Raw genomic sequence first — 24727 nt, 5'->3', positions numbered from 1 at the left:
CACTGTTGGTGGGAATGCAAGCTGGTACAGCCCCTCTAGAAAACAGTATGGAGGTTCCTCAAGAAGTAAAAAATAAAATTATCCTACAACCCAGCAATTGCACTAGTAGGTATTTACCTAAGGGATGCAAACATAGTGACTCAAAGGGGCATGTGTACCCTGATGTCTATAGCAGCATTATCAACAACAAACAAATTATGAAAAGGGCCCAAATGTCCATCAACAGATGAATGGATAAAGAAAATGTGGTGTGTGTACACACACACACACACACACACACACACACACACAGAGGAATATTATTCAGCCACCAAAAAAGAAGGAAATCTTGCCATTTGCAACAAGGATGGAGCTAGAATGTATTATGCTAAGTGAAATAAGTCAGTCAGGGAAAGATAAATACCATATGATTTTGCTCATATGTAGAATTTAAGAAAGAAAACAGGTGAACATAGGGGAAGGGAAGGAAAAATAAAGTAAGATGAAAGCTGAGAGGCAGGCAAACCATAAGAGATGCTGAACTCTAGGAAACAAACTGAAGGTTGCTGGAGGGGAGGTGGGTAGTGAATGGGCTAGATGGGGGATGGGCATTAAGGAGGACACTTGTGGAGCACTGGGTGGTATATATAAGTCATGAGTCACTAAATTCTACTCCTGAAACTAGTATTACACTATATGTTAACCACCTAGAATTTAAATAAAAATCTGAAGGAAAAAAAGAGTTTCAGTGCCATGGATACCACAGGTGGTAGCCTCTCAGGGATGATGAAAGGTAAAGACTAATGGAGAAGCTCCATGGTTAACAATTTTAAAGTTTGTAGAAAAGTACAAGGAAACAAAGAAGAAAGCCTATAGTACAGAAATGAGTCACATTATAAAATGGCCATTTTCTTTTTTTTTTTTTAAAGATTTTATTTATTTGACAGAGAGAGACCACAAGTGGGCAGAGAGGCAAGCAGAGAGAGCGAGAGAGAGGAGGAAGCAGGCTCCCCGAAGAGCAGAGAGCCCGATGTGGGACTTGATCCCAGGACCCTGAGATCACGACCTGAGCTGAAGGCAGAGGCTTAACCACTGAGCCACCCAGGTGGCCCAAATGGCCATTTTCTTAAAAAAAAAAAAAAAAAAAAAAAAAAAAAGAATATTTATCTAATTTATATGTTGAGTATGCAAAGGAATTGTGATTCAGTAATCTACATGGGTAACTTCAGTTTGAAATAAGGAACAGTTAACAGTTATTGGTAAACAAAGTCTTCAAACCCATGAAATGTGGATGTGACTGTGAAAATGTGGACACAGTATTTCTGGAATTTGGGATTTATACAAAATTCATATTCAAACGATATCTGAAGATTTATGATCCACTGTTATTTATGCAGTCATAGCATTAGAATAAATACATTTGTGGTAGAATGTGGCTGTACAACAATTTTTTCTAGAACACAAATCTGACCAAGTCACTTTTTTTTTTTTAAAGATTTATTTATTTATTTATTTGACAGAGATCACAAGTAGGCAGAGGCAGCCACAGAGAGAGGAGGAAGCAGGCTCCCTGCTGAGCAGAGAGCCCAATGTGGGGCTCCATCCCAGGACCCTGGGATCATGACCTGAACTGAAGGCAGAGGCTTTAACCCCACTGAGCCATCCAGGTGCCCCCTGACCAAGTCACTCTTATGATGACAATGCTTTCACTGGGTATGTCAGTGGACACATAATGTTACACTGGTTTCAAATGACTGGACAAGTCTATGCCTTATGCTGTCCTCACCACAAGGGTAGCTGTGGTCTGTCACCATACAGCACTAATTCAGTACCAATGAATATTTTCCCTGTGCTTGCCTTTCACCCCCATGACTTCCAATCCACACCTGAAAGCCTGTATATCCCACTCCCCTTCATCCATTTTGCCCAACCCCCTGTCAGTTTGTTCTCTGTATTTATGGGTCTGTTTCTGCTTTTGGTTATCATTTGTTAGTTTCTGAGACTCCACAGATGAGAAAAATCATATGGTATTCGTTTTTCTCAGTCTGACTTACTTTACCCAGCATTATACCCTCTGGGTCCGACCATGTTGTTATAAATGCAAAGATTTCATTCTTTTCCAAAGCTGAGTTAATAATCCACTGTATATACATACACCACATCTTCTTTATCCATTCATCTATTGGACATTTGGGCTGTTTCCGTATCTTTTCTTTTGTAAATAATGCTACAGTTAGTAGCATAAAAACAGGAGTGCATATATCTTTCTGAATTAAAATTAATGTTTTCATTTTCTTTGGGTAAATACCCAGTAGTGGAACTAATGGGTCATACGGTCTTTCTAGTTTTAATTTTTTGAGGGACTTCCATACTGTTTTTTCAGTGATTACACCAATTTGCATTCCCACCAACAGTGCATAAAGGTTACTTTTGCTACACATGCTCACCAACACTTTTTATTTCTTATCTTTTCAATCTAGCCATTCTGACAGGTGTGAGCGATACCTCATAGTGGTTTTGCTTTGATGATAACTTTCTGATGGCTCCCTATTCTTACCAAACAAAATCTGAATTTCTAGCTTTCTATACCTGCCCCAACTAACACAAATTTATTATTTTACAATGTTATAGATTAGGAATCCAGAACAGTCTCACTGGACTATAGTCAAGGTGTGTCAGCAGGGCTGCCTTCCTTTCTGAAGGCCCTAGGGGAGAACCTATTTTTCTGTCCTTTCCAAAAGCATCTAGAGGCTGTCTTCCTATGTCTTCAAAGTGACAGCATGTTGAGTCTTTCTGACACTGAATCATTTTGACCCTCTCTTCCACCACTCTCTTCCACTACTTTTAAGCACTCTCACAATTACATCTGGCTCACCAAGATAAGCTCCCCCGTATACTCAATAACCTGATGAGCCACTTTAATTCTACTTTGCAATGTAACAAAACATATGCATAGGGGACATAACATATTCAGAGGATCCAGGGATTAGGACACAGACTTTGCTGGGGGATGAAAGGGATTATTTTTCCTAGCACATTTATCATATGGCACAGCAGGCCCTATACAACCTGGCTGTTAATTTGGCACACAGTAGACACCTAAATAAATGTTTCTGAAGCGATACTCCTGCCACTACCCAACAGTCATTGAAATGAAGTAAATTATTCTTATTCTGAGTACTGTGGGATGTTTAGCAACATTCTTGGCTCCTACCTACTAAATTACAATAGTACTTCTCAGCCTTGTGACAATAAAAAAATATCTTTAGACAATACTGTAAGTCCTCTGGGAGGTAGAAGAACAAAGTAACAGTCAGATGAAAACCCCTATTAAACATGGACCTACTGTTTGCATTAGAAGTAAATATAACTCCACTTAACTCTCACACAAGGACATAAAGTCACTTTCACTATAATGGGTTAAGAAAGAAACTCACTGGGGAGCCTGGGTGGCTCAGTGGGTTAAAGCCTCTGCCTTTGGCTCAGGTCATGATCTCAGGGGAGCCCCGCATCAGGCTCTCTGCTCAGCAGGGAGCCTGCTTCCCCCACCCCCTCTGCCTGCCTCTCTGCCTACTTGTGATCTCTGTCAAATAAATAAAAAATTTTTAAAAAAAAGAAAAGAAACTCATTAGTTTCTTCATTGCAGTTTTTTGCAGCTCAGAAAAAAGTGGAGAGGAAGAAATTAATTCAGGTTTAAGTTGAAACAAAGTCACAACACCTGGATAGTTTCTATAACAAAACATTTCCCCTTTTATATGTTTTATTTTAAAGTGCTTTATTTCAATGGCACGGTTCCCAAATCAGATGACTTATTAATATGATATTCACATACATTATGACATATGAGATATAAGGGAAGTATAAAACTGTGCAAAGCACCATTGAAGTCTGTCATGGATCATTTCACCTTGCTTGGGGGATCATATAAAAATGAATTAAAGTGGCTAGGATACAATGACATCCAAACCATTTAGTAAGTAAATGCCTTAGTTCAATAAATCCCCTTTCAGCAGAAGTAATTTTTTTTAACACATCACTTTATACAGAAGAATTAAACTACTTTAAGGTGGTTTTCAGTTAATGTAAAGGGCCATGTTCTTTCTTGTGTTTTCTACTTTCAACATTGAATCATGGTAACCCTCAGCTTTTGATATAAGCAATGTCATTATCACAGGCTGAGACCATAAAAAGCAATTACTTTCAATGCATTATTTGAAAGAACAAGCTCGAGTATTATTACATTGTTCTACAAAATACCCTAATAGAAAAACAAAGCTGCAATTCTTACCATTAAAATAGCCACAATTTTACACTTCTGACTTTCAAACAATACTGTTTTTGGTGTTTTCCAATTAGCATTACTCCCATTTTTTCTTTTCTCTTCTTCTAAAAATTTTATTTATTTATTTGAAAGAGAGAGGGCCAACACAAGCAGAGAGGGGAAGGGCAGAGGGAGAGGGACAAGCAGACTCCCTGCTGAGCACGGGGCCTGACAAAGGGCTCAATCCTGGAACCCTGGGATCACAACCTGAGCAAAGGCAGATGCTTAACCAGTTGAGCCACCCAGGCCCCCAGCATTACTTCCATTTTCAACAGAGATTTTTAAACAATTCTTTAGCTAGTGTTTATTCTTTTCAATCCTTTAGCCAGTGTGAATTTTATCTTAAAAATTATATAATGACAAATTTGCAAGTAAAATAATCTCACAAACATCAATAGTATGAAAATATACAGTTAGGCTACAGTAACCAAAATCTGCAGGTCATAATGGACTGTAATGTAGAGTTCTGAAATAAATCTGTGCAAACCTGGCAGTGTGGTAACGTGATAAAGGTGGCATTTCCAAACAACAGAAAAAGACAGGGTTTTGATTAGTTTTAGCTATATCTAAAAAAGCAAACACGCTACTTCACTCTTACAGAAAAAAAAATTCCCCTTGGATTAAAGGTTTATTTTTTTTTTAAGTTTTTTAAATTTATTTATCAGATAGAGATCACAAGTAGGTAGAGAGGCAGGCAGAGAGAGAGAGGGAAGCAGGCTCCCCGCTGAGCAGAAAGCCTGATGCGGGGATCAATCTCAGGACCCCAGGATCATGACCTGAGCCAAAGGCAGAGGCTTTAACCCACTGAGCCTCCCAGGTGCCCCTGGATTAAAGGTTTAAATGAAATAAATAGACCTATAAAAACAAGGGAAATTATGTTCCTTAGCCCGGGGCAGCCATTCCGTGCACACCATAGAGCCAGATGAAACCAAAGTGAGAAAACAAAGTCAAAAGTAAGCAAACTGCAGATGACAAAAGAGAGGAAAACCACCAGCTCGAAAAACTCCCTGACATAACAGAGACCTCTCCAAAAACACTGCAGATCTGGACTGATCACGCTCCAGAAACTAAAATTCATCTTTCGGAAAAGGAGTCTGGTGAAATGGGGGTGCAGGTGAGGAGACCCCCTGATAGCTGTAAGAGCGTATCGGTGAAATGAAGATCACAACTTGCGAGACTGTGCTAGGACTCAGAAAACTTTTAAAGCTAACGTAACTATGATACGCAAGACAAGTAATCTAAACCCATACTCTTTCAACACGGCTCACTTAGATCACGTGTTCCAAGAAAACTGAGGAACTGATCCAGTGGGACTACAAGGACTTGCGTTAAAATCAAGACCACTGACTGTCTTCTAACAAATTCTGATGGTTTAGAAATTCTGATCAATGAACCCCTGAAAAAACCATTCTGTGACTAACTCTGGCACTCTAAATCTGATAAAAATCCCTCCATGATTTACCCACAGGGACATGATCCACAGTTCCACAAAATGTGCACTTTCCTTTATAATGAAAAGCTAATCAATTTAATTTTGTTCCTGATTTAAAGAACAAAAATCAAAAAACAAACTGGGGGCGCCTGGGTGGCTCAGGGGGTTAAAGCCTCTGCCCTCAGCTCAGGTCATGATCCCAGGGTCCTGGGATGGAGCCCCACATCAGGCTCTCTGCTCAGCAGGAAGCCTGCTTCCTCCTCCTCTCTCTCTCTCTGCCTGCCTCTCTGCCTACTTGTGATCTCTATCTGTCAAATAAATAAATAAAATCTAAAATCAAAATTATTAAAAAAAAAAAAAAACTCAAAAAAACCCTGAATGAAACACAGATGAGGAATTCAGGGCTCATTTCTGTAAAAAGCTTGTTCAGGTTTTTGATTAATGCCTAATGAACTACTCCTAACTAGGTGGCATAAAATAACAACTGTTTCTTAATATTAATGAATTCTGTGGAGTAGAGTATGGATGGATGGATGGTCTCTGCTCCATGATCTGTGGGCTTCATCGGAGAAGACTTGAAGGCTGAAGGTGAGTGCCGCCATCTTGAGGAATCGTCTGCAGGGTCACTCCACTCATTCATGTGTCTACAGTGAAGCCTAGCTGTTGTCTGGGACCTCAGTTGGGGAAAATAAGACCTACATTCTCCTTGTGGACACTTGGTACTGGTTTCCTTTAACAAGTATCCCTAGGGAACATGGAGGAAGCTCCATCTTATGATTTGACTCAGAAGTCATAAAGCATCATTAAGACTGACCAACTTCGAAAAAAGGAAATGCAGTCCCAACCTCTGAATGAAAAAGAGTGTCAAAGTAACATTGTAAGAACAGCATGTGGAACAGGAGGTGTATGGATATTGTTGGAAAATACAATGTACCAGAAAACTCTTATTTTAAAGCAAAAGCAAAGAACCAAATAAAATTTCTAATAGAAAAATAGGGAGAGGGGTAAGAATAAGTCATTCATCAAACAAAGGAATATAAATGAACTATAAACATCTGGAAAATGCTCAGCCTCGTTCATAATTAGAGAAGTACATTAAACAACAAGGTACTGTTTTCTAATTATCATACTCGTCAGGGCATGGAATAACTCACATGCTACCAGTGGACACACAGATTTAAATTGTTAGCTGTTTTTCTTAAAGTGAGAGGCCTGCTTTTGAGAAAATGTATGTCAAATACTTGTCTGAATGCTTATCTGTCAGCCACTCTTCCATTCAGCTCCCGACTCTATTACAAGAGACAACCACCGTCACAGAAATATCCACACTGTGACACAGAGTGGCCATTTAATAAAACTGGTAATTTGTACTACTTCATCAAAGACATTCTTAAATGAAACTGGCTTTAAAAAACAAACAAAAAAGCCTGCTGAGTATATGGTAGTAAAAAAATATGACAACCACTAGCAATATACAAAGGCAGGTCTAACTGCCTTTACAGATGCCCAAGCGGCAACAGTTATACCTGCCTTTGTATATCCAACAATGTCTTTGCACCACCAGCGCAAATGTCCACAAAATGAAAAGAAAATAATACCTTAGTATAGTAAATACTGTCATAATTCATACTACTGATTCATAATATCAGTTATGCAATAATAATGGTCTTGAAAGTTTCAGGAACCCCCAGTTGTTTCTGAACTATGCAAAGGGCTGCTCAAGGGGCACCTGGGCGCCTCAATCAGTTAAGTGTCTGTCTTTGGATCCCAGGGTTCTGGGATCAAGCCCTGAATGAGCAAGGAGCCTCCTCCTCCTGTTCCCTCTGCTTGTGCTCTCTTCTCACTCTCTCTCTCAAATAAATAAATAAAATCTTAAAAAAAAAAAAAAAAGTGCTGCTTAAGATATGCATGTGAAGCAGATCCAGTCAACGGAATGTCATCAAATGCAGCTATTAAACGAAATGATGCGAATCTAAATGTACGCACATACAAGTTGCTCATGTATCTACTATATTTAAATGTAATCAAACAGCATAAATAAAATGTATAGTTTTCTGTGAATTACATACCGATGTTTATATAATTAAATAAAATCTTTTTTTTTAAGATTTTATTTATTTATTTGACAGAGAACACAAGTAGGCAGAGAGGCAGGCAGAGAGAGAGGAGGAAGCAGGCTCCCTGCTGAGCACAGAGCCCCATGTGGGGCTTGATCCCAGGACCCTGGGATCGTGACCCGAGCTGAAGGCAGAGGCTTTAACCCGCGGAGCCACCCAGGCACCCCTAATGTAAATAAAATCTTTGGAAAGAAGTATCACGTTACTAAAGGCTACCTTGGGGAAAGGGTATTTCCTATCATGTAATTGATTTTGTGGGTTTTAAAAGAATATAGGTTACTTTTATAATTTAAAAAAGTCTTCAAAATAGGAACTTGCTACAAAGAACAATTCTTTGAAAAGTCTTCTTAATTTCACCTCTCTCAAAAGTTAGGCTCCTTATAAAAGAAGCAGAAGGAAAAAGGAAGAATGAAAGAAAAGCAAACAATCAAATATTCACTGGAATATTACCTGTTACTGAAAATACATTCTGCCAAATGAGGCCATATTCTTCATGTATAAAGATGAAGACTTTATTTAACACTGAGTCAATACCCCAGTGCCAAAGTTTCCAAATAAACAGTGGCAAAGTTACTTAACTCTTCCTGATTAAGGTTCTTAGTAACAATTCAGGTAAATAAATTCAATTCAGGAAGTAATGAGGTTGCTTTCTAAAACTCAAGAACAATATTGAGGTCAGCAAACAATTAATCTGAAGTCTCAACTAAAAACAGAAACTCAGGAACCATCACTTTGTTTAGTTTCAAGGGCATTTTCAATAGAATTTTCTTTTCCAGTATCTTTTGATTATAATTATGTAGCCTACTGTGAAAGATCCTAACCTCTGGATCTCCAACTATTTTTTGATTAACATTTTAGTTTGATTACAGGAGGAACTGCTTTCTCAGGAGGATGCTTGGTTATCCATTTGTACCTTTAATACATCTCATTTGGATTGTTTTAATTCCTTGATTCCCATTCTCTTGGACTGTTTTAATGTCACATGCAAAGTCTGCAGTTTGTAAGAGCTGAATTACCCATTAAAACAGTGTATATCTGGGCACCTGGGCAGCTCACTCATTAAGCATCTGCCTTCGGTTCAGGTCATGATCCCAGGGTCCCTGGATCAAACCCCACATCAGGGTCCCTGAGCAGCGGGAAGCCTGCTCTCCCCTCCCCCACTCTCCCTGCTTGTGTTCCCTCTCTCACTCTGTCTCTCTCTCTCTCCATCTCTGTGAAATAAATAAAATCTAAAAACCAAAACAAAAAACAGTGTATATCTAAACTTTGGGTAAGTGTAACATTGATTTTGAGGGTCTCACTTATAAGGGAAGCTGTGTTCAATCTACAACTTTGAAATATTTACTGGTTTTTTTGGTTGTTGTTGTTGTTTTAGTATGGCCAGCCTTAGGTAATGTTATGTGTCTTAGGACAACCTTTTTTACATTTCGGTATCATCTGGAAATGAAGATAAGGATCATTAACAACAGTATTAACAGTCAGGTAGTTGAACTTAGGGACTATGGACTCCGAGCAAAGCATACATAAGAACAAGTAAATCCTCTCAGGAAACTGGCTTTGTAGTAAGCTAAGAGTATTAAATGTGTTTTTTTTTTTTTAAAGATTTCATTTATTTATTTGACACACAGAAAGAGATCACAAGCAGGCAGAGAGGCAGGCAGAGAGGAGGGCGGGGAGCAGGCTCCCCGCTGAGCAGAGAGCCCGATGTGGGACTCAATCCCAGGACCCTGAGATTATGACCTGAGCCGAAGGCAGAGGCTTAACCCACTGAGCCACCCAGGCGCCCTTAAAAGTTTTTGAGGAGCATGTATACATTCCTGATGGACACACATCAGAAGATAGGTTCTGCGGGTATACATAATCACTAGTGAAGGAAATACTGATTACAATGATCAATGCTCTGCACATGGTAAGCATACAAAAATGTATGTTAAATAAATACAAAAGACAAATCATGTACTGTGAAGATGCTACTCTTGCATTGTGTTGAGGTCAAGAGTAGCAGGCAGGACTATTTGGCACTTGACTAAGAGTACACTGAACTGTTTTTAAGATAATAGAGAAATGTGAGGATTTGCAAACAATTTTAATAAATTAGGTTTTCAGCTAACTATAAGGGAAGTAAGTTATATAGATAAAAATGTGTACACTTTAATAGCACAACTGCTTTCTTTGTAAAGCGAGAAGCAATAATTTGTAATTATAATTTTGCAAACTGTTATGTAATACTAAAGTGTAAGAGCTAAGTTTTAAAGATTTCTAAGAGGCAAAGGAACAAAGACAAATTTTACTTCCTGGTAATGGATTCATGAAACATATGTTCATGAAACAAACAAACACATTCATCATGAACAATATGGTTCTACTTGATTTTCTTAGCAGACAAATTCTCAAGTAGGCTGGCTTTTTCCTATTATCTATCTATAGACTTTAAAGATCACTTTGTATCAAAGGCTAAAAAAAAAAAAAAGAGGCGCCTGCAGGGCTCACTTACTTAAGCAGCTGACTCGATTTTGGCCCATGTCATGATCTCAGGGTCCTGGGACAGAGCCCACATCAGGTGCCTCGCTTGGGATCTGCTTGAGATATTCTCTCTCTCCATCGCCCTCTGCCCTTCCCCTGGCTCATGTGCTCTCCCTCCCTCTGAAATAAATAAATCTTAAAAAAAAAAAAAATTAAAACAAAAGAAAGAAACCATCTCAGCAATTTTAAAGGCAAAAAGAGAATCAGATGGCAAGCCATAAAGTATCAAGTGTATGTACTTCTACACTGATGATTATAAAGCACTCATGCCTACTCTTCTGTGGCTTCATTCAAGCAGGAGCACAAAACGTACCCAGTACTATTGTGAGATAAATTTGACAATTAATGTAATAGGTTTTCTGTGGTCATCTATAATACTGTTACAGATTATGCAAATCGTCTGTAAACACTTCACACCACTGAGTAAAAAAAATGCTATCTTCCATTTTCACCAAAATAAAATTTGTTAACTTTACAAAGTATGTAGGGAGTAAATTAAAAAAAAAAAAATTATTTTCGATAGTAAAAATTTATTCTAAAACATTAATTCAGTAATGGAACAGCTTTTAAAAACAGGCTTTTTTTTCCTTTCAGTATTTTAAAAACGCAGCTCTACTGTCAGCCTGCCTGCAATGTTCCTGATGACAAGTTTGTTATCATTCTTTCCTCCTTTCCTCTCTATGTAATGCATTCATTTTTACCCCCTGACTGCTTTTAAGATGTTCTCTTCAACACTGGATTTAAGTGGCAAGTTGATTATGATGTGGCTTGGGACAGTCTTGATTCTTGTGCTTAGGGTTCTCTAAGCTTCCCAGACCTGTGAACTCACAGTTGTCATTAAATTTGGAAAAAAATCTGGCCATTATTTCTTCAAATATTTCTTTTGTTCTTTGTCATTTGGGGACTTGAACTACTTGTACATTAGGCTGCTTTAAGGTGACCTACATGGCCTACCCCTCCACATGTCTTTTTTACTATCTCATTTTGGAGAATTTCTACTTCTAGCTCTTTAAAATTCACTAATGTTTTGTTCTCCAATACTTAATCTATATTAACCCCACCAGATACTATAGATCTTAATTCCTACAGGTTCATTTCAATCTTTTTTAAAGTAACTTCAACCGTCTCTATTTAACAAGCTCAATCTTTTCCTCTAACTTCCTTTTTTTTTTTTTTTAAGATTTTATTTATTTATTTGACAGAGAGAGAGACAGTGAGAAAGGGAATACAAGCAGGGGGAGTGGAAGAGGGAGAAGCAGGCTTCCTGCTGAGCAGGGAGCCAGATGAGGGGCTCAATCTCAGGACCCTGGGATCATGACCTGAGCCGAAGGCAGAAGCTTAACGACTGAGCCACCCAGGTGCCCTTCCTCTATCTTCTTAACAGAGGGAACAAAGTTATAAAAACTGTCTTAATGATCTTTTCTACTATTTCCACCATATGTATCTATTCTTGGGTAGTTAAAATTGATTAAACCCCCGCCCCGCCCCTGTATGGATATTTTCCATCTTCTTTACATGCCTGTTGGTTTTTAATGGATGCCAGGCACTATAAATTTTGCCCTGTTAGATACTGGAAATTTTTCTATGACTGAGTCTTGAGTTTTGTTCTAGGACATGGTTACACTGTTGGAAACAGTTTGATCTTTTCAGATTTTACTTTTACCTTTGTTTGGCAGGATCAGAGCAATACCTAATATGGGAATAATTTTGTATCACCACTGACATACACTTCTGAATCCTCTACCTAATATCCTATCATTTCTGAGGTTTCCACTCTGACAACAGGATCTGCTGGGTCTGTCAGCTCGGAGTACTGTTTCCCTAACAACCCTTCCCGCAGGATCCTTCCTGGAGGTTATTTCCCTGGCCATGGCTAACTTCCACATTTGTGTGTGTTAATCAGTACTGAGTTGAAAACTCTCAAGGGACCCTCCAAAGATCCAGCAAGTTCTAAGGTGGCTGCTCTCTCTTCTCTGGTAACTCGAACCTCTTCGGCATCCTCAGACTTCCAGCTCTATCTCTTCAAATCGAACAGAACACTGGGATCCCTGTGCCACCCTCTGCAAACTCTCTCCAGGCAGTAAACTGTGACAACTGGAGGGCTCACTGGGTTTGTTTTCTGTTTCTCAGAGATCACTATTCTTCATATTCTGATTTACAGTGCCTTAAAAAGGGTTTCATGTATTTCATCTTGTTTTTTACTTATTTCAGTTGGAAGGATAATTTCAAAGCTTATTATCTTCATCTTTGCAAGAAACAACTCCAATTTAACAAATTTACAATCTCAAAAAACAAAGGAAATTAAATCTCTTGTGTAAAGCATTCATGACGTGGGGAAAGGCTTCTCTCCTTAATCTCCCCTTCACACCTCATCTTCAGCTCTCTGTCATCTCCCTGCACTTTCAGTTCACACCAGCATCGTACATGACAGCTAACTCCATGATTGCTCGCTGAATGGATACTTTTGTGTAACAGTTCAAGAAACTAGATAAGTTTATGAGTTAATCTGAGAGTCATCTTCTTACTTTTAGGACCCTGAGAGGAAACTAGAAAGGAATCTTTGGAAACACTGGTTTGTTAAAAACACATACTCTTGCTAATGAAACCATGAGTGATATTCATGAATAATTCTCAAGTGAACTGGGGCGGCCGGGGCGGGGGGAGGCAGAAAGAATAACCCCAAGGTTCTCTTACCTTTGGGCACTAGCCCTGGTCTCCCCACGCCCCTGGGCCCAATTTTACTATTTTTCTCAGCAGCCTACATGTCATTTGGCTGGTGGCATGGTAACAGTATGTATGACCAACTGGATAGAGTTAAAAAGAGTTTGATTCTAAGTTTCAATGTTCGCTCACTACTCAAGACACATAAAGCATATGGCCCAAGCAAAGCGAAATGAAGGAAAATTAGTCAGGATGGGGAGACAGTACATACCGGTGTGTGAAAAAAACGAAAGATCCATATCTAAATCCTATAGCAGAGTCAAGAGATTCTTTTCAATTAATCTTTTATTGGTCCCTAAAGAACCTCCTTCTTTACCAAAATGTACACTCTCACCCAAATCTGCGAACCGTCTCACTGGTGTTTCTAAAACTTCCCCCAGAAGTCAATCCACAGGCCGAATGACAGGTTAAGAATTTCTGCCTAAATAAATACAATAATGATCTTAAATTTACTTCCCCCTCCAGTTTCTGAATTAATGGTTTTGAAACTAGGGTCCTTAGATGTTCCCAAACCCAAATGCACACTTGACATTTTCTCAAGTCTTTATTTATACATTGTTATCAGTAAAACTTTATTTTTAGGCATGGGTACTCATATACCATTTTCCTCTGAGAACAGATAGAATATAAATACATAAAATGCCTTTAAAATCTCTAGTTTCTATGTATCACATAATTATTGTAGACTTACATTAATTCCTTATACCAAATAACACTAAATACTACCATTCCCTCAAAATATTCCTTAGAGGTTACAAAATGAAGTTTTACAAGAAAGATGTCCCTGGGGTGCATTGTCAAAGCAATAAAAAGCTGAAAGACTAAAATCCACATAGGTAACTTCACTGAATAATCAGGTAAATGATTAAAAGTCTTCTGGAGTGTTTTTTTGTTTGTGTGTTTTGTTTTTTTTTTTTAATATAAAGACCATCAATATGAGAGACCTCAAGAAACAGGATACACAGTTCCTGCCAGGACTAATTAGCTACAAAGTCAACTGGAAAACTGTGTCTGTGTGGTGCCACTACTACTTTTCCCCTGCTGCTAATAAGCTGCAAGGTAAGGAAAGAGGTAGTAGGTTATGGATCTAAATTTGTTTTGAGAATGTAAAGAGGAGAGAACTCTGTAATGTTAAGGCAGAGGGAAATGGATCCAATGTGAATACAGCTCATTAATGTGAATATAGCTATTTAAGAACCCAAAGAAAACAGGGGTGTATTTTAGAGTTAATTTTCTTTTTTTTTTTTTTTAAGATTTTTATTTATTTGACAGAGAGAGAGAGATCACAGTTAGAGAGAGAGGGGAAGAAGGCTCTCCACCAAGCAGAGAGCCCGATGTGGGACTCGATCCCAGGACCCTGAGATTATGACCTGAGCTGAAAGCAGAGGCCCAACCCATAGAGCCACCCAGGCGCCCCTAGAGTTAATCTTTTCAACTGAAAGGTAAAACAGGAGGAAAAGTTCAGCTGTTTGCTTGTACATACTATTGGCTAACTGATTTTCTTAAGGTGCCTTAAGTATTAAAGAGAATGCCACAGTTAAAGAAACATTAATATGTAATGTAAGAAATGTTTATTCAACAAAGCTTTACTGTAATAGACAAAGATATACACACATACATATACAAAGATAAGTGAGACATCGTTCCTAATTTCAAGGAGATCACAGATTTGAGTTGTAAGTAACATAGAGGTGCTATGGGCAGTTGAGATGTATAGAGAAGATGCTACGTTAAGACCAGGAGAGGCAAACACCATTTCTGTAACTACGCATGGCTGAGAAGGGAGATCAGTGAGTAGAGAGGGTGCCTCGTGAGGAAAATAGCAAATAACTAAGCTGAGTGAAGAGAATGAGGATGAAGAGGCTCCTCTACATGTAAGGACTCGTCTGAGAGTGCTGTAACAGAGGCAAGAAAATGTGTAATGTGTATGGAAACAAGTCGTCTGGTTTAGGAAACAGAGTGGGCTCAAAAACGTGGGCAGAATCACCGTGCAGAAGTCCATAAAAGACTGTCAGGGACTTTAATTCCTATTAAAGTGGTCCGCAACCCTGGTTGGACACCAAAACAACATGTGAAGTTTTTAAAGAAATACGTAAGCCTGATTTCTGGCTTACAAATTTAGTAGCACAAGTTTAGTAGGGTGGCAAAAGCTACGTATTGTCCAAAGATAAAAGCAGCAGAAAAACAAGAAAATCTAGGTTAAAAGATGAGTTTGTGAAAATAAGTTTGTGTAAAGACTATGAAAATAAGAATAATTACAGGACTTCAGATAAAAGTACAAAACAGAATTTCCAGGACACAAGGAATGGTTAGTAAGGAAGAAGAGGTTGTGACAGAGAAAGCTCAGAGTTTAGGACTATGGATGAGGATCAGTTCTAAATCAGGATGAGGTCAAGATGTAGCAAGAAAGTGGAGGGGAACAATGTAGTTCAACTGGGCACAGTGAGAAAAAGCAACCAGAAAGCTCTCTAAAGTTGTAACTAGCATGACAATGCACACAAGCTGAATAAGAAAGAGTTATTTTTAACAATATGATATTTACCTTGATTACTGAATGTAATAGGGCAAGGATTCTCAAAAGCAGTTCAGAAACTACCAATAAGATGATAGCTTAAGGGGCGCCTGGGTGGCTCAGTTGGTTAGGCAACTGCCTTCAGCTCAGGTCATGATTCTGGAGTCCCGGGATCGAGTCCCACATCGGGCTCCCTGCTCAGCAGGGAGTCTGCTTCTCCCACTGACCTCTCTCCTCTCATGCTCTCTCTCATGCTCTCTCTCTCTCTCTCAAATAATTAAATAAAATCTTAAAAAAAAAAAAAGATGACAGTTTAATCTCATAATATTATCTGAAAAACAAAAATGCCTTTGGTGCGTAAATTTCAAGATTACTATTAGTTAACTAAGAAAAACACAGTACCTTATTAGTGACAGCCAAATATGATTCTTTCTACTAGCTCTGTTGAGTTTTTTTAGAGGCAAATGAGGGCAGTGAAACAATCACTCGACTGGTTCTCAGTGATCAAAATCATGCTGGGAGAGTTTACAACTTCCCAACCCAACCACTATCAAAGGGTGCCCTGCTAACACTGCATTTTGACTGAACATTTATAAAACAGTATGATGGAATATTTTCAAGAGATAACAAGTTAACTTTCCCCCTGACAATGTATTCTAAATTCTACTAAGTAGAAGTCTAAGGAAAGCTGGTGCATTTAGTAGTTAGGCAAATAAAAGTTCTCGGGAAGAGTTGACCACAGGATGCAGGATGAGCTCAGGGGAGGAGGAAACAGGAGAGGGAGGGAAAGATGAAGGCTGAGGTGGTCTACCTATTCTCAAAAAGGGGAAAAAACTGTTAGCTCCCTGTAAGCTCTGACTTTCAGACAATTCCATTCCCACACTGCGTACTCTTGTGCCTCCCTGATCGAGTGCCATATTTGGCAACAGGAGTACAGGAGATGATACTCATTCGGAGGCAACATGCAAGGCATGCTCAGGATCTACTATATTTGCATGAGACTCAGGATCTCGTTATGAGTTTATCAAATAAAATGCAACCCAATCTAAAAGACATTTGCTGGTTAGATATTCTGCAGCCAAAACAAAAGACTGTGATGCCAGGTTTGCTAATGTCATTTGGCCTACAAATACTTAGTTCCACCCCAAATTTAGCTCAGGTAGGCTGTACATTCTGGTTGACCTATATAAGGTACAAGTTTAAATTTAAAAGTCTTGCTAGTCATATAAATATTTGAGCCTATCAAAAGCTTAAGACTTGATTACAAACCAGTAAAAATTCACCTGCAGATTTCACTCAGCAAACAACAGCTTAAAAGTAAAGTACAACATGTTAAAATTATATTTCCATTGGTTTGTAATAACGCACAAATGTTTTCAATTCTAATCTACCTCTTGAGAGAGATATAGTTCCTATTCTTGAGACAGCTCTAAATTTTCTTCTAAAATACATGAAGATATATTCCCACACGTGTACATAAAAGATGAAAAATAAATCAAATTTATTGCAAGTACAAATTATCCTGAAAACCGTTAAAATAGTTCCCAAAATGATATTTCTCTTGAAAAAAACTAATCAAGTAAGAGGCCTGCAAAGATCTATAAAACTAAGAAAAGAGAGAGAGACAGACAGAAAGAAAACAGTTATTGTCAATGAAGTAAGGGCTACTGATTTATTAAAACACAGTAAAAATATACTTCTAGCAACACTATATATAAAACTGCCACGTATAATGAACATGCTATGAATTTATAAAACTACTCTGATGTTTATCACTTAATCTTTATAAACTTGACATTGTTATTATACATAAATTATTTCTTTGGGCTCTAAGCTCCACTCACTGCCGTATGCTCAATTTCAAGAATAGTGTTATCACATAGTGAGCATTCAATAATTACACAAAAAACTTAAATACTTAAATGCAGTAAATACTCAATGTTACTCACAAAATAATTAGCATCTTTATGAATTATCATTAACATTCTCCCTGCAACTGATCTCTCTCAATGGGTATTCTTCAGGATAATTTCTCTAGCTCTTCTTTATAGTATATATATAACATATATATTATATATATAGTGATATATAATAATACATATATATATACACACACATATATATAACTGCAAACTACATTTAACTGTAAAAGTAAAGCAAATATATAAATTAGTAAACCACCTGTCTCCTAGCCATGCTAATCATGAGGACATGACAAACTATACTTAATCTAAATATCTAATTCCAATTCCAGTGACTTGTGGTAGCTGAGCTTTGTTTTAAGCTGGCATTTTCCCCTCAAACATGTAGTTCCCATACATTGTACAGTTTCAGCAAAATGGTACGTGGAGTTCCTCAGATCATTTTGGAAGCCACAGAAATTTTAGAAATCAAAATCATAAAGAATGCATTAGGCTAGGAGTCAAGAAAGCTCAGTTCTAATTTTGCTTTCCCAGAATCTGTAACTCTTGAGTAAGAGGCAACTTCTCTGTCACTTGGTTTCCTCATCAATATCTGATCATAAAATTGTTACAGAAGTCAGTCAGATGACACTCTAAAAAAATTCTTTAAAAAAAAGATAATGTTATGCAGATAAGATATTAATATTACTACTTCAAAGTCATGTAAAGTGATGATGCCCAGATAGACCATTATTTTTGCTAATGCTCTACCAGCACTGGAAAATGAGAAGTTAGTGTAGTTTTGTTTTGTTTTTAAAGATTTATTAATTTATTTTAGAGAGAGAGCACATGCTCACAAGTGGGGAAGGGGGAACAAAGGGAGAGGGAGAAAGATTCTCAAGCAGACTCCACATTGAGCGCGGAGCCCAGCACGGGGCTCGATCCCATATGCCCCAAATTATGACCTGAGCCAAAAACCAAGAGCTGGACGATTAACCAACTGAGTCACACAGGTACCCCAAAGTTAGTTAGTTTTAATAATGTTCATGCTTATCTATATTGTCATTACCAACTAACGCATCTAGTAAGTATATATGAAATTAGATTATTATGTCCAGAAGCAGATCACCAAAATATTTCTGAGAAATATTTAACATGAAAGTATGATCAGAAATACCTCATTAACACAGCCTTCCTTACTGTATCAAACGTTTCATTAATAATGCTTTCTCAGTCAGTACCATCAAGTTGCCAGAAAGCGTAATATGCTCAAAAACTTAAATCTGGAAAAGTACAACTTCACACGTCACAAGACAGAAATTCTAAGCAACTTAAAATGTTAAGTATTAGCTTAGTTATTTATGGCAGGTGTCATAAAATTATCGTTCTAGTCCTGGAGCACAGTGGATAGAGAGAGACCTTAGGAATGAGATGAAATAAAATGAATGTACTGGACTTTCCATTAGTTCCCCCCAAACAGGTAGTATAGACAGGAGCTAGATGAAAAAGGGCAAGATCAGAAGTCTGGACAGCTAAAGAGCTTTCCTGGATGGAAATTTCACCCTTATTTAAAACAAACTATGAGAATGCTCAGAAATCCATGCAACGTCACCTGGCACATTCGACGTAATGTTAATCATCCACTGTTCAGAATTACAATCACTGCTGCTATCCTCTGCAAAGCAGCTACTGAAATGCAGACACCACATTTTAGGGACCACTTGAAGACAACAATGGCAGTAAGTAAATCTAACTTTTAATTATGTAATTGAGAAACCAAGCAGTCACACTTTTTCTTCCTTGTAAGTGAACAGTTTCACTTAAAATGAAAAACCCTATGACACTAGATTGGTTTTTGTTTTAAATAATAGTTAATAATCATCTACCAGCAAACATTTTTCCCTTTGAAATTACAACCAGGACACACCTAGATAGTTCTCAAAAAATTTCTCATGTTAAAGACAACATAGTATAAGAATGATGATATAATTACTGAAAAAATACATTATTTATACTGGTATACTGAAGATACAAGAAAACTAATATCGCTACTGGAAAGTTATAGAAAATTATCATGGTATTCATAATTAGACCTATTCAAGGCTAAGATAAATAATCCCAGCATTAACCATAAATGCTGAGGTATCATCAGCATTAGACTAATGCTCTAAGTCTAAGGCACTGGAAATCTTAGTAGAGATGATATAAATTTATATCAAAAAGCTACTGTGATGACTAATTTCAAATAAAATCAACCCCTGGAAAAAATAATGGTTGTTCTGTAAAATAATATTGCCTATGATTAGAACAATAATGATAAAACAACCAGCTCTCGAATAATACTTAAAATCACAAAACTAAAACAAGAAACCTGAAGTGTCATTTCTGAAACCATGCTCATACACTGTTCCTTTATGTAGTATTTCACTTACCCTCAAAACCTAGTTAGGATTAGAATTAGTACTATATGCTGTTACTGAGGATTCTCTATAGGATGAAAAACAGATTTGAGTAGATGAATTTGCTAAGGGTCAATCAAGCAGAATGACATGAATAAAGTGTGCATAAAAGCTGAGGAATGAATAAAAGCAGAATACCTATTACTCATTTACAAGTTTAGAATCTTATGAAAGAAGATGTTAGTGTTTCCATAACACCAATTATATATTCAGTGCTTTAAAAAGTGGAGACAAGGAAGGAGAGGACAAACTGTTAGGCTATACTGAAAGGCTATCATCACTCCAGCAAAAATGCCAAGTAGAATGGATTAAACTCTAACAGGGTTTAAAAGAAGGCTGTTATACACAACTAATGAATCACTGAACACTACATCAAAAACTAATGATGTACTATATGCTGGCTAACTGAACATTAAAAAAAAAAAAAAAGTTAAAAATTTTTTTTTAATTTAAAAAATTCAAAAAAATAAAATAAAAGGAGGCTGTCAGGGCCGCGCAGTATCAGCTTCACCCTGAGGAAAACTAGAGCCCACTGTGGGTTAGTGCAGCATAATTCAAGGAGGGAATGTCGTGAGCAGACCGAAATAATGATCACCGGGAATTACTAGGCGTTCAGCGGTATCCCATGGCCACCTAGTATACAGATTTCTTTACTCTGTTTTTGAGGGATATTACTGTTGTTCTCAAGGGCAAATGACGAAAAGAAGGCACAATGCAATCAGTAACGGTGAGGCCAGGGGACCAGAACAGATTCCATGAGGAAACAGGAAAAAGTTGACTTATGTAGCTATTTTTCATTCATGTGTCAAAGTAAACATTTAAAAGTTCAAGATTACAAATAATTTTAAAGGCAGGATATTTTAGAGGTTTCTAATTGTTTTGTTCCTATTTAGCAGTTAATTTAAAGGAATTTTTATAAAGGCCCGTGTGTCTCAGAAAAAAATTCATTGTGAAAATTCATGAGGTAATAGGGAATGAAGCAATTTCAGTAAATCTCCTCAAAACCAAAAAGTAAGCATTACAGCTTAATTGAGTTTTGAGAGTCATATGTTTTCTGTAAGTGAAAGCGTAAACCCTTTGCTCTGGTAAGACAAAAAAAGCTGTTTCAGATTAAGATTTTAACTCTACTTCCTGTACTAGGATTACTAGGAACATAATTTATCTGTTTTAGAAGTACACTCCAAATTTCAAAGCTCAGCTTACATTAATTCTACAACAGGGGATAGATACATGGATGAATCAACCAACAGACATTTTCAGAGCTAAAGAATATAATAATAAATGGTTCTCTCAAATTTTAAAAGCTATTTTTTAACTTACCATCTTTTTTCTCTTATCCTGTTCCGTGGGTGGTTCTTCATCTTCTGTAACCTTTGGTTCTTCAAGATGAGACATTAACATACAGCTACATTAAAAAAAATGTTTTAAGTAAATAAAAAATGTCGCTAACATGCTGAAACAAACCCTGAAAATCACTGGAATATTAATGCTTCTATTTACTACAATATGAGGAATAGCTAGATAAGTTGATCATTTTAAGACTTACTTACAAAAATATACCTCACTTTTTAGAAAAAAGGCCATATCAAACTATTTTAGATCACTTGAGAATTTAAGGTAGCAGTTGTAAAGAATTTATGGATATGTGATTTTTAAGCCATACATCACTTGACAAAGCAAGGTGTACCCTTTAAATTTTTCTAAAAGATGATACTTACAGATATTTAATTAAAATTAACACTTCTGTTACCACCAATCTTCATATGTCTGTAGATTATTATACATGCTTTGTAACAATAGCAATAATTTAAATAATAAAATCATTAAAACAACATTAATTATGCAATACTCTGCTCTGTGCTCCAAATGAGGAACTTGTCCCTAGAGCACTTGTACCCACAGGACAGTTATAAATCATTTTATTTTGATTATCTGCACCACTGCTTTTCACCATTAACAGAGATAATAGAAATATAGTTTCCTATTCAGTCAATAGTTTCTCTCTTCCAGGGAGACAAGAAATAAATATTGCCTAGTGAATCCAGTTGATGGAATAAACCTCACTGCTTCCTAATTCAGAACAGCAGAATTCAGTAATTTATCAGAGTCAAAGGTTCCTAACCAATAAACTGTGGCAAAGTAAGCTTGGTTTCTCTTATGTTTTGTAGCAAGTACAGAAGAAACTTAACTCCTGATTCAGCTGTGTAAATAACTTTTAATTCAAGGTTAAAGACGAGTGCTGACACTAGAAACTTGATCAGGATCAACTCTTGCAGAGGATAGGAGCATCCCTTCCCCCTATTCCCCACCATTAAAAAAAATCAACTTTTAGAACAACTACTTGTGACCCAGTCAGTACATACCAGTGCATTCAAATAGTAAGAACCTTAAACTGTGATCAGAAACAGCAAGAGCTTAATTCCTAACCTGCCACATGGTCTTAACCTCTTGAAGCTGCAATGCTTTCATCCACCATGATACAATAGTATGATATAGCACAACTAGCTGGCCAAGGGACTCTGGCACAAAGTGAGAAATTATATTATTATCCCAGCCCAAATGCTATTTAGTAAAGTGAAATGTCTAGAAAACAACCTAACTCCCACTTTATATTTTGAACTGAAGAGTAAGAAGGATATCCTTCATATTAGCCATTTTATGCCTGCTGCAGATTTGAATTCTAACTGCAGTGAATCTGATCTCCAGGAAAGTATGCTTCATGTTGCATGAAATTCCTTTACCACATTCCTCAATCTGTTAACTTACTTGAAGAGTAAAAACTCTCTGTTCTCCTTTCCCTAAATGATTTATCAGATAAATAATGGAGTATATTCTTTTTTTTTTTTTTAAAGATTTTATTTATTTGACAGACAGAGATCACAAGCAGGCAGAGAGGCAGGCAGAGAGAGAGGAGGAAGCAGGATCCCTGCTGAGCAGAGAGCCCGATGCGGGGCTCGATCCCAGGACCCTGAGATCATGACCTGAGCCGAAGGCAGCGGCTTAACCCACTGAGCCACCCAGGCGCCCCTGGAGTATATTCTTAATATAAATACACATTAACACATAAAATCTTTTTCCAGAGACCAAAAATTATTGAGAGGGCAGAACATTTATCCTTTGCAATTCTGCAAACTGCATTCACTTGGGTCTCTGGAAGGTATAAATTGAGAGAAAAAAAAAATGAATTTGAAAAACCTAAAGATGAAATTCTCTCCTGCAGCTAAATTTCCAATTAAAAGCCAAACCTTACTTTTTTGACAAATATTAAAGATAGGGAATCATATTTTACATAAAAGGCATGGTCAGAAATAACAGATTTCTAATAAGCTAAAATATATAGGCAATGAATGTAATAATGATAATAATAATAATTTTTAAAAATAGTCTAAAATAGGGACAACTAATATGTGAACCTGGCCAGCCACATACCTGTCACATCCTATACTTACTCACTAAATAGATCCAGGCACTTCAGCCAGCTAAATCAGCATCTTTCCTAACAAGAAACTCTAACCAATGAAACAACCAACACTGTTAATATGCAACATTAAAGTATTTCTAAAGAAGGGTCATCTGTACCCCAATGTCCATAGCAGCACAGTAGCCAAACTGGCATAAACAAGTCTGAAGAAAGAACAAAGATGTCCTTCAACAGACAAATGGATAAAGAAGATATGGTCCATATATACAATGGAATATTATGCCTCCATCAGAAAGGATGAATACCCAACTTTTGTATCAACATGGATGGGAATGGGAAGAGATTATGCTGAGTGAAATACGTTAAGCAGAGACAGTCAATTATCATATGGTTTTGCTTACTTGTGGAGCATAAGGAATAACACGGAGGACACTGAGAGATGGAGAGGAGAAGGGAGTTGGGGGAAATCGGAAGGGGAGACAAACCATGAGAGACTGTGGACTCTGAGAAACAACTGGAGGGTTTTGGAGGGGAGGGGGGGAGGGGGTTGGATGAGCCTGGTGATTATTATGGAGGGCACGTATTGCATGGAGCACTGGGTGTGGTGCATAAACAATGAATTTTGGAACACTGAAAAAAATTAAATCAAATTTTAAAAATTATTTCTAACTTAAAAGGAACATCCAATAAAACCTTTCATTTAATCTAAGCAAACTCAATTTGGAATGTCACAATAAAACTAGAACTGAGAGCAATATTCAACTGATCTGCAGTGGGTACTTTGGTTGATTATGTAACCATTCTCCTTCTTAAAAGAACCCTGAATTTCTCTATCATCTCCCTTTTCCATGCCTCTATATGCATCCATGTTCCCATTCACTTCAGTAAAAGCTGATTCCAACCCAGAGTGACAGTGGCTTGACAGGCATCATGGCAATCTTATTCTGCTAACTATGACTGCTTTTTTTTTTTTTTTTAAGATTTTATTTATTTATTTGACAGAGAGAGAGACAGAGAGAAAGGGAACACAAGCAGGGGGAATGGGAGAGAGAGAAGCAGGCTTCCCGCTGAGCAGATAGCTGGACAAGGGGCTTGATCCCAGGACCCTGGGATCATGACCTGAGCCCAAGGCACTTAACTACTGAGCCACCCAGGCACCCCTAACCATTACTGCTTTCAACAGAGCACATTTAAGAAATTCTAGCCACTTATACATGAAAATGCTGGCTGAGTCCTTACTTTGTACTTCCCAAACTTTGGCAAGGGGTTGTCAATTTTATTTCCCAATGTGCCTAAGAAAAAAGTATTATTTCAGGAAAAAAAGAAAAAGCACTCTAACTG

The 24727-nt window shown here is 37.4% G+C and overlaps 1 protein-coding gene across 3 annotated transcripts in view; it reads right to left on the bottom strand.

Moving 5' to 3' along the window:
• The window catches only part of IPO11 (importin 11), a 214877-nt gene that overhangs the window by 13480 nt on the left and 176670 nt on the right, over positions 1-24727 (bottom strand). For 2 of the 3 annotated variants that reach the window (XM_047731303.1, XM_047731304.1), the window contains exon 29: positions 21286-21370. In XM_047731303.1, coding sequence (XP_047587259.1) covers positions 21286-21370 — 85 coding nt within the window. Of the gene's footprint in view, positions 1-19118; positions 19196-21285; positions 21371-24727 lie in introns of all 3 variants that reach the window. The other variant, XR_007127672.1, reaches the window with a different exon arrangement.

The sequence above is a fragment of the Lutra lutra genome, chromosome 5, assembly GCF_902655055.1.
Source record: "Lutra lutra chromosome 5, mLutLut1.2, whole genome shotgun sequence".
Classification (NCBI taxonomy): Eukaryota; Metazoa; Chordata; class Mammalia; order Carnivora; family Mustelidae; genus Lutra; species Lutra lutra.
The sequence above is the reverse complement of the archived record's forward strand: the minus strand, read 5'-3'. Positions and strand labels throughout refer to the sequence as shown.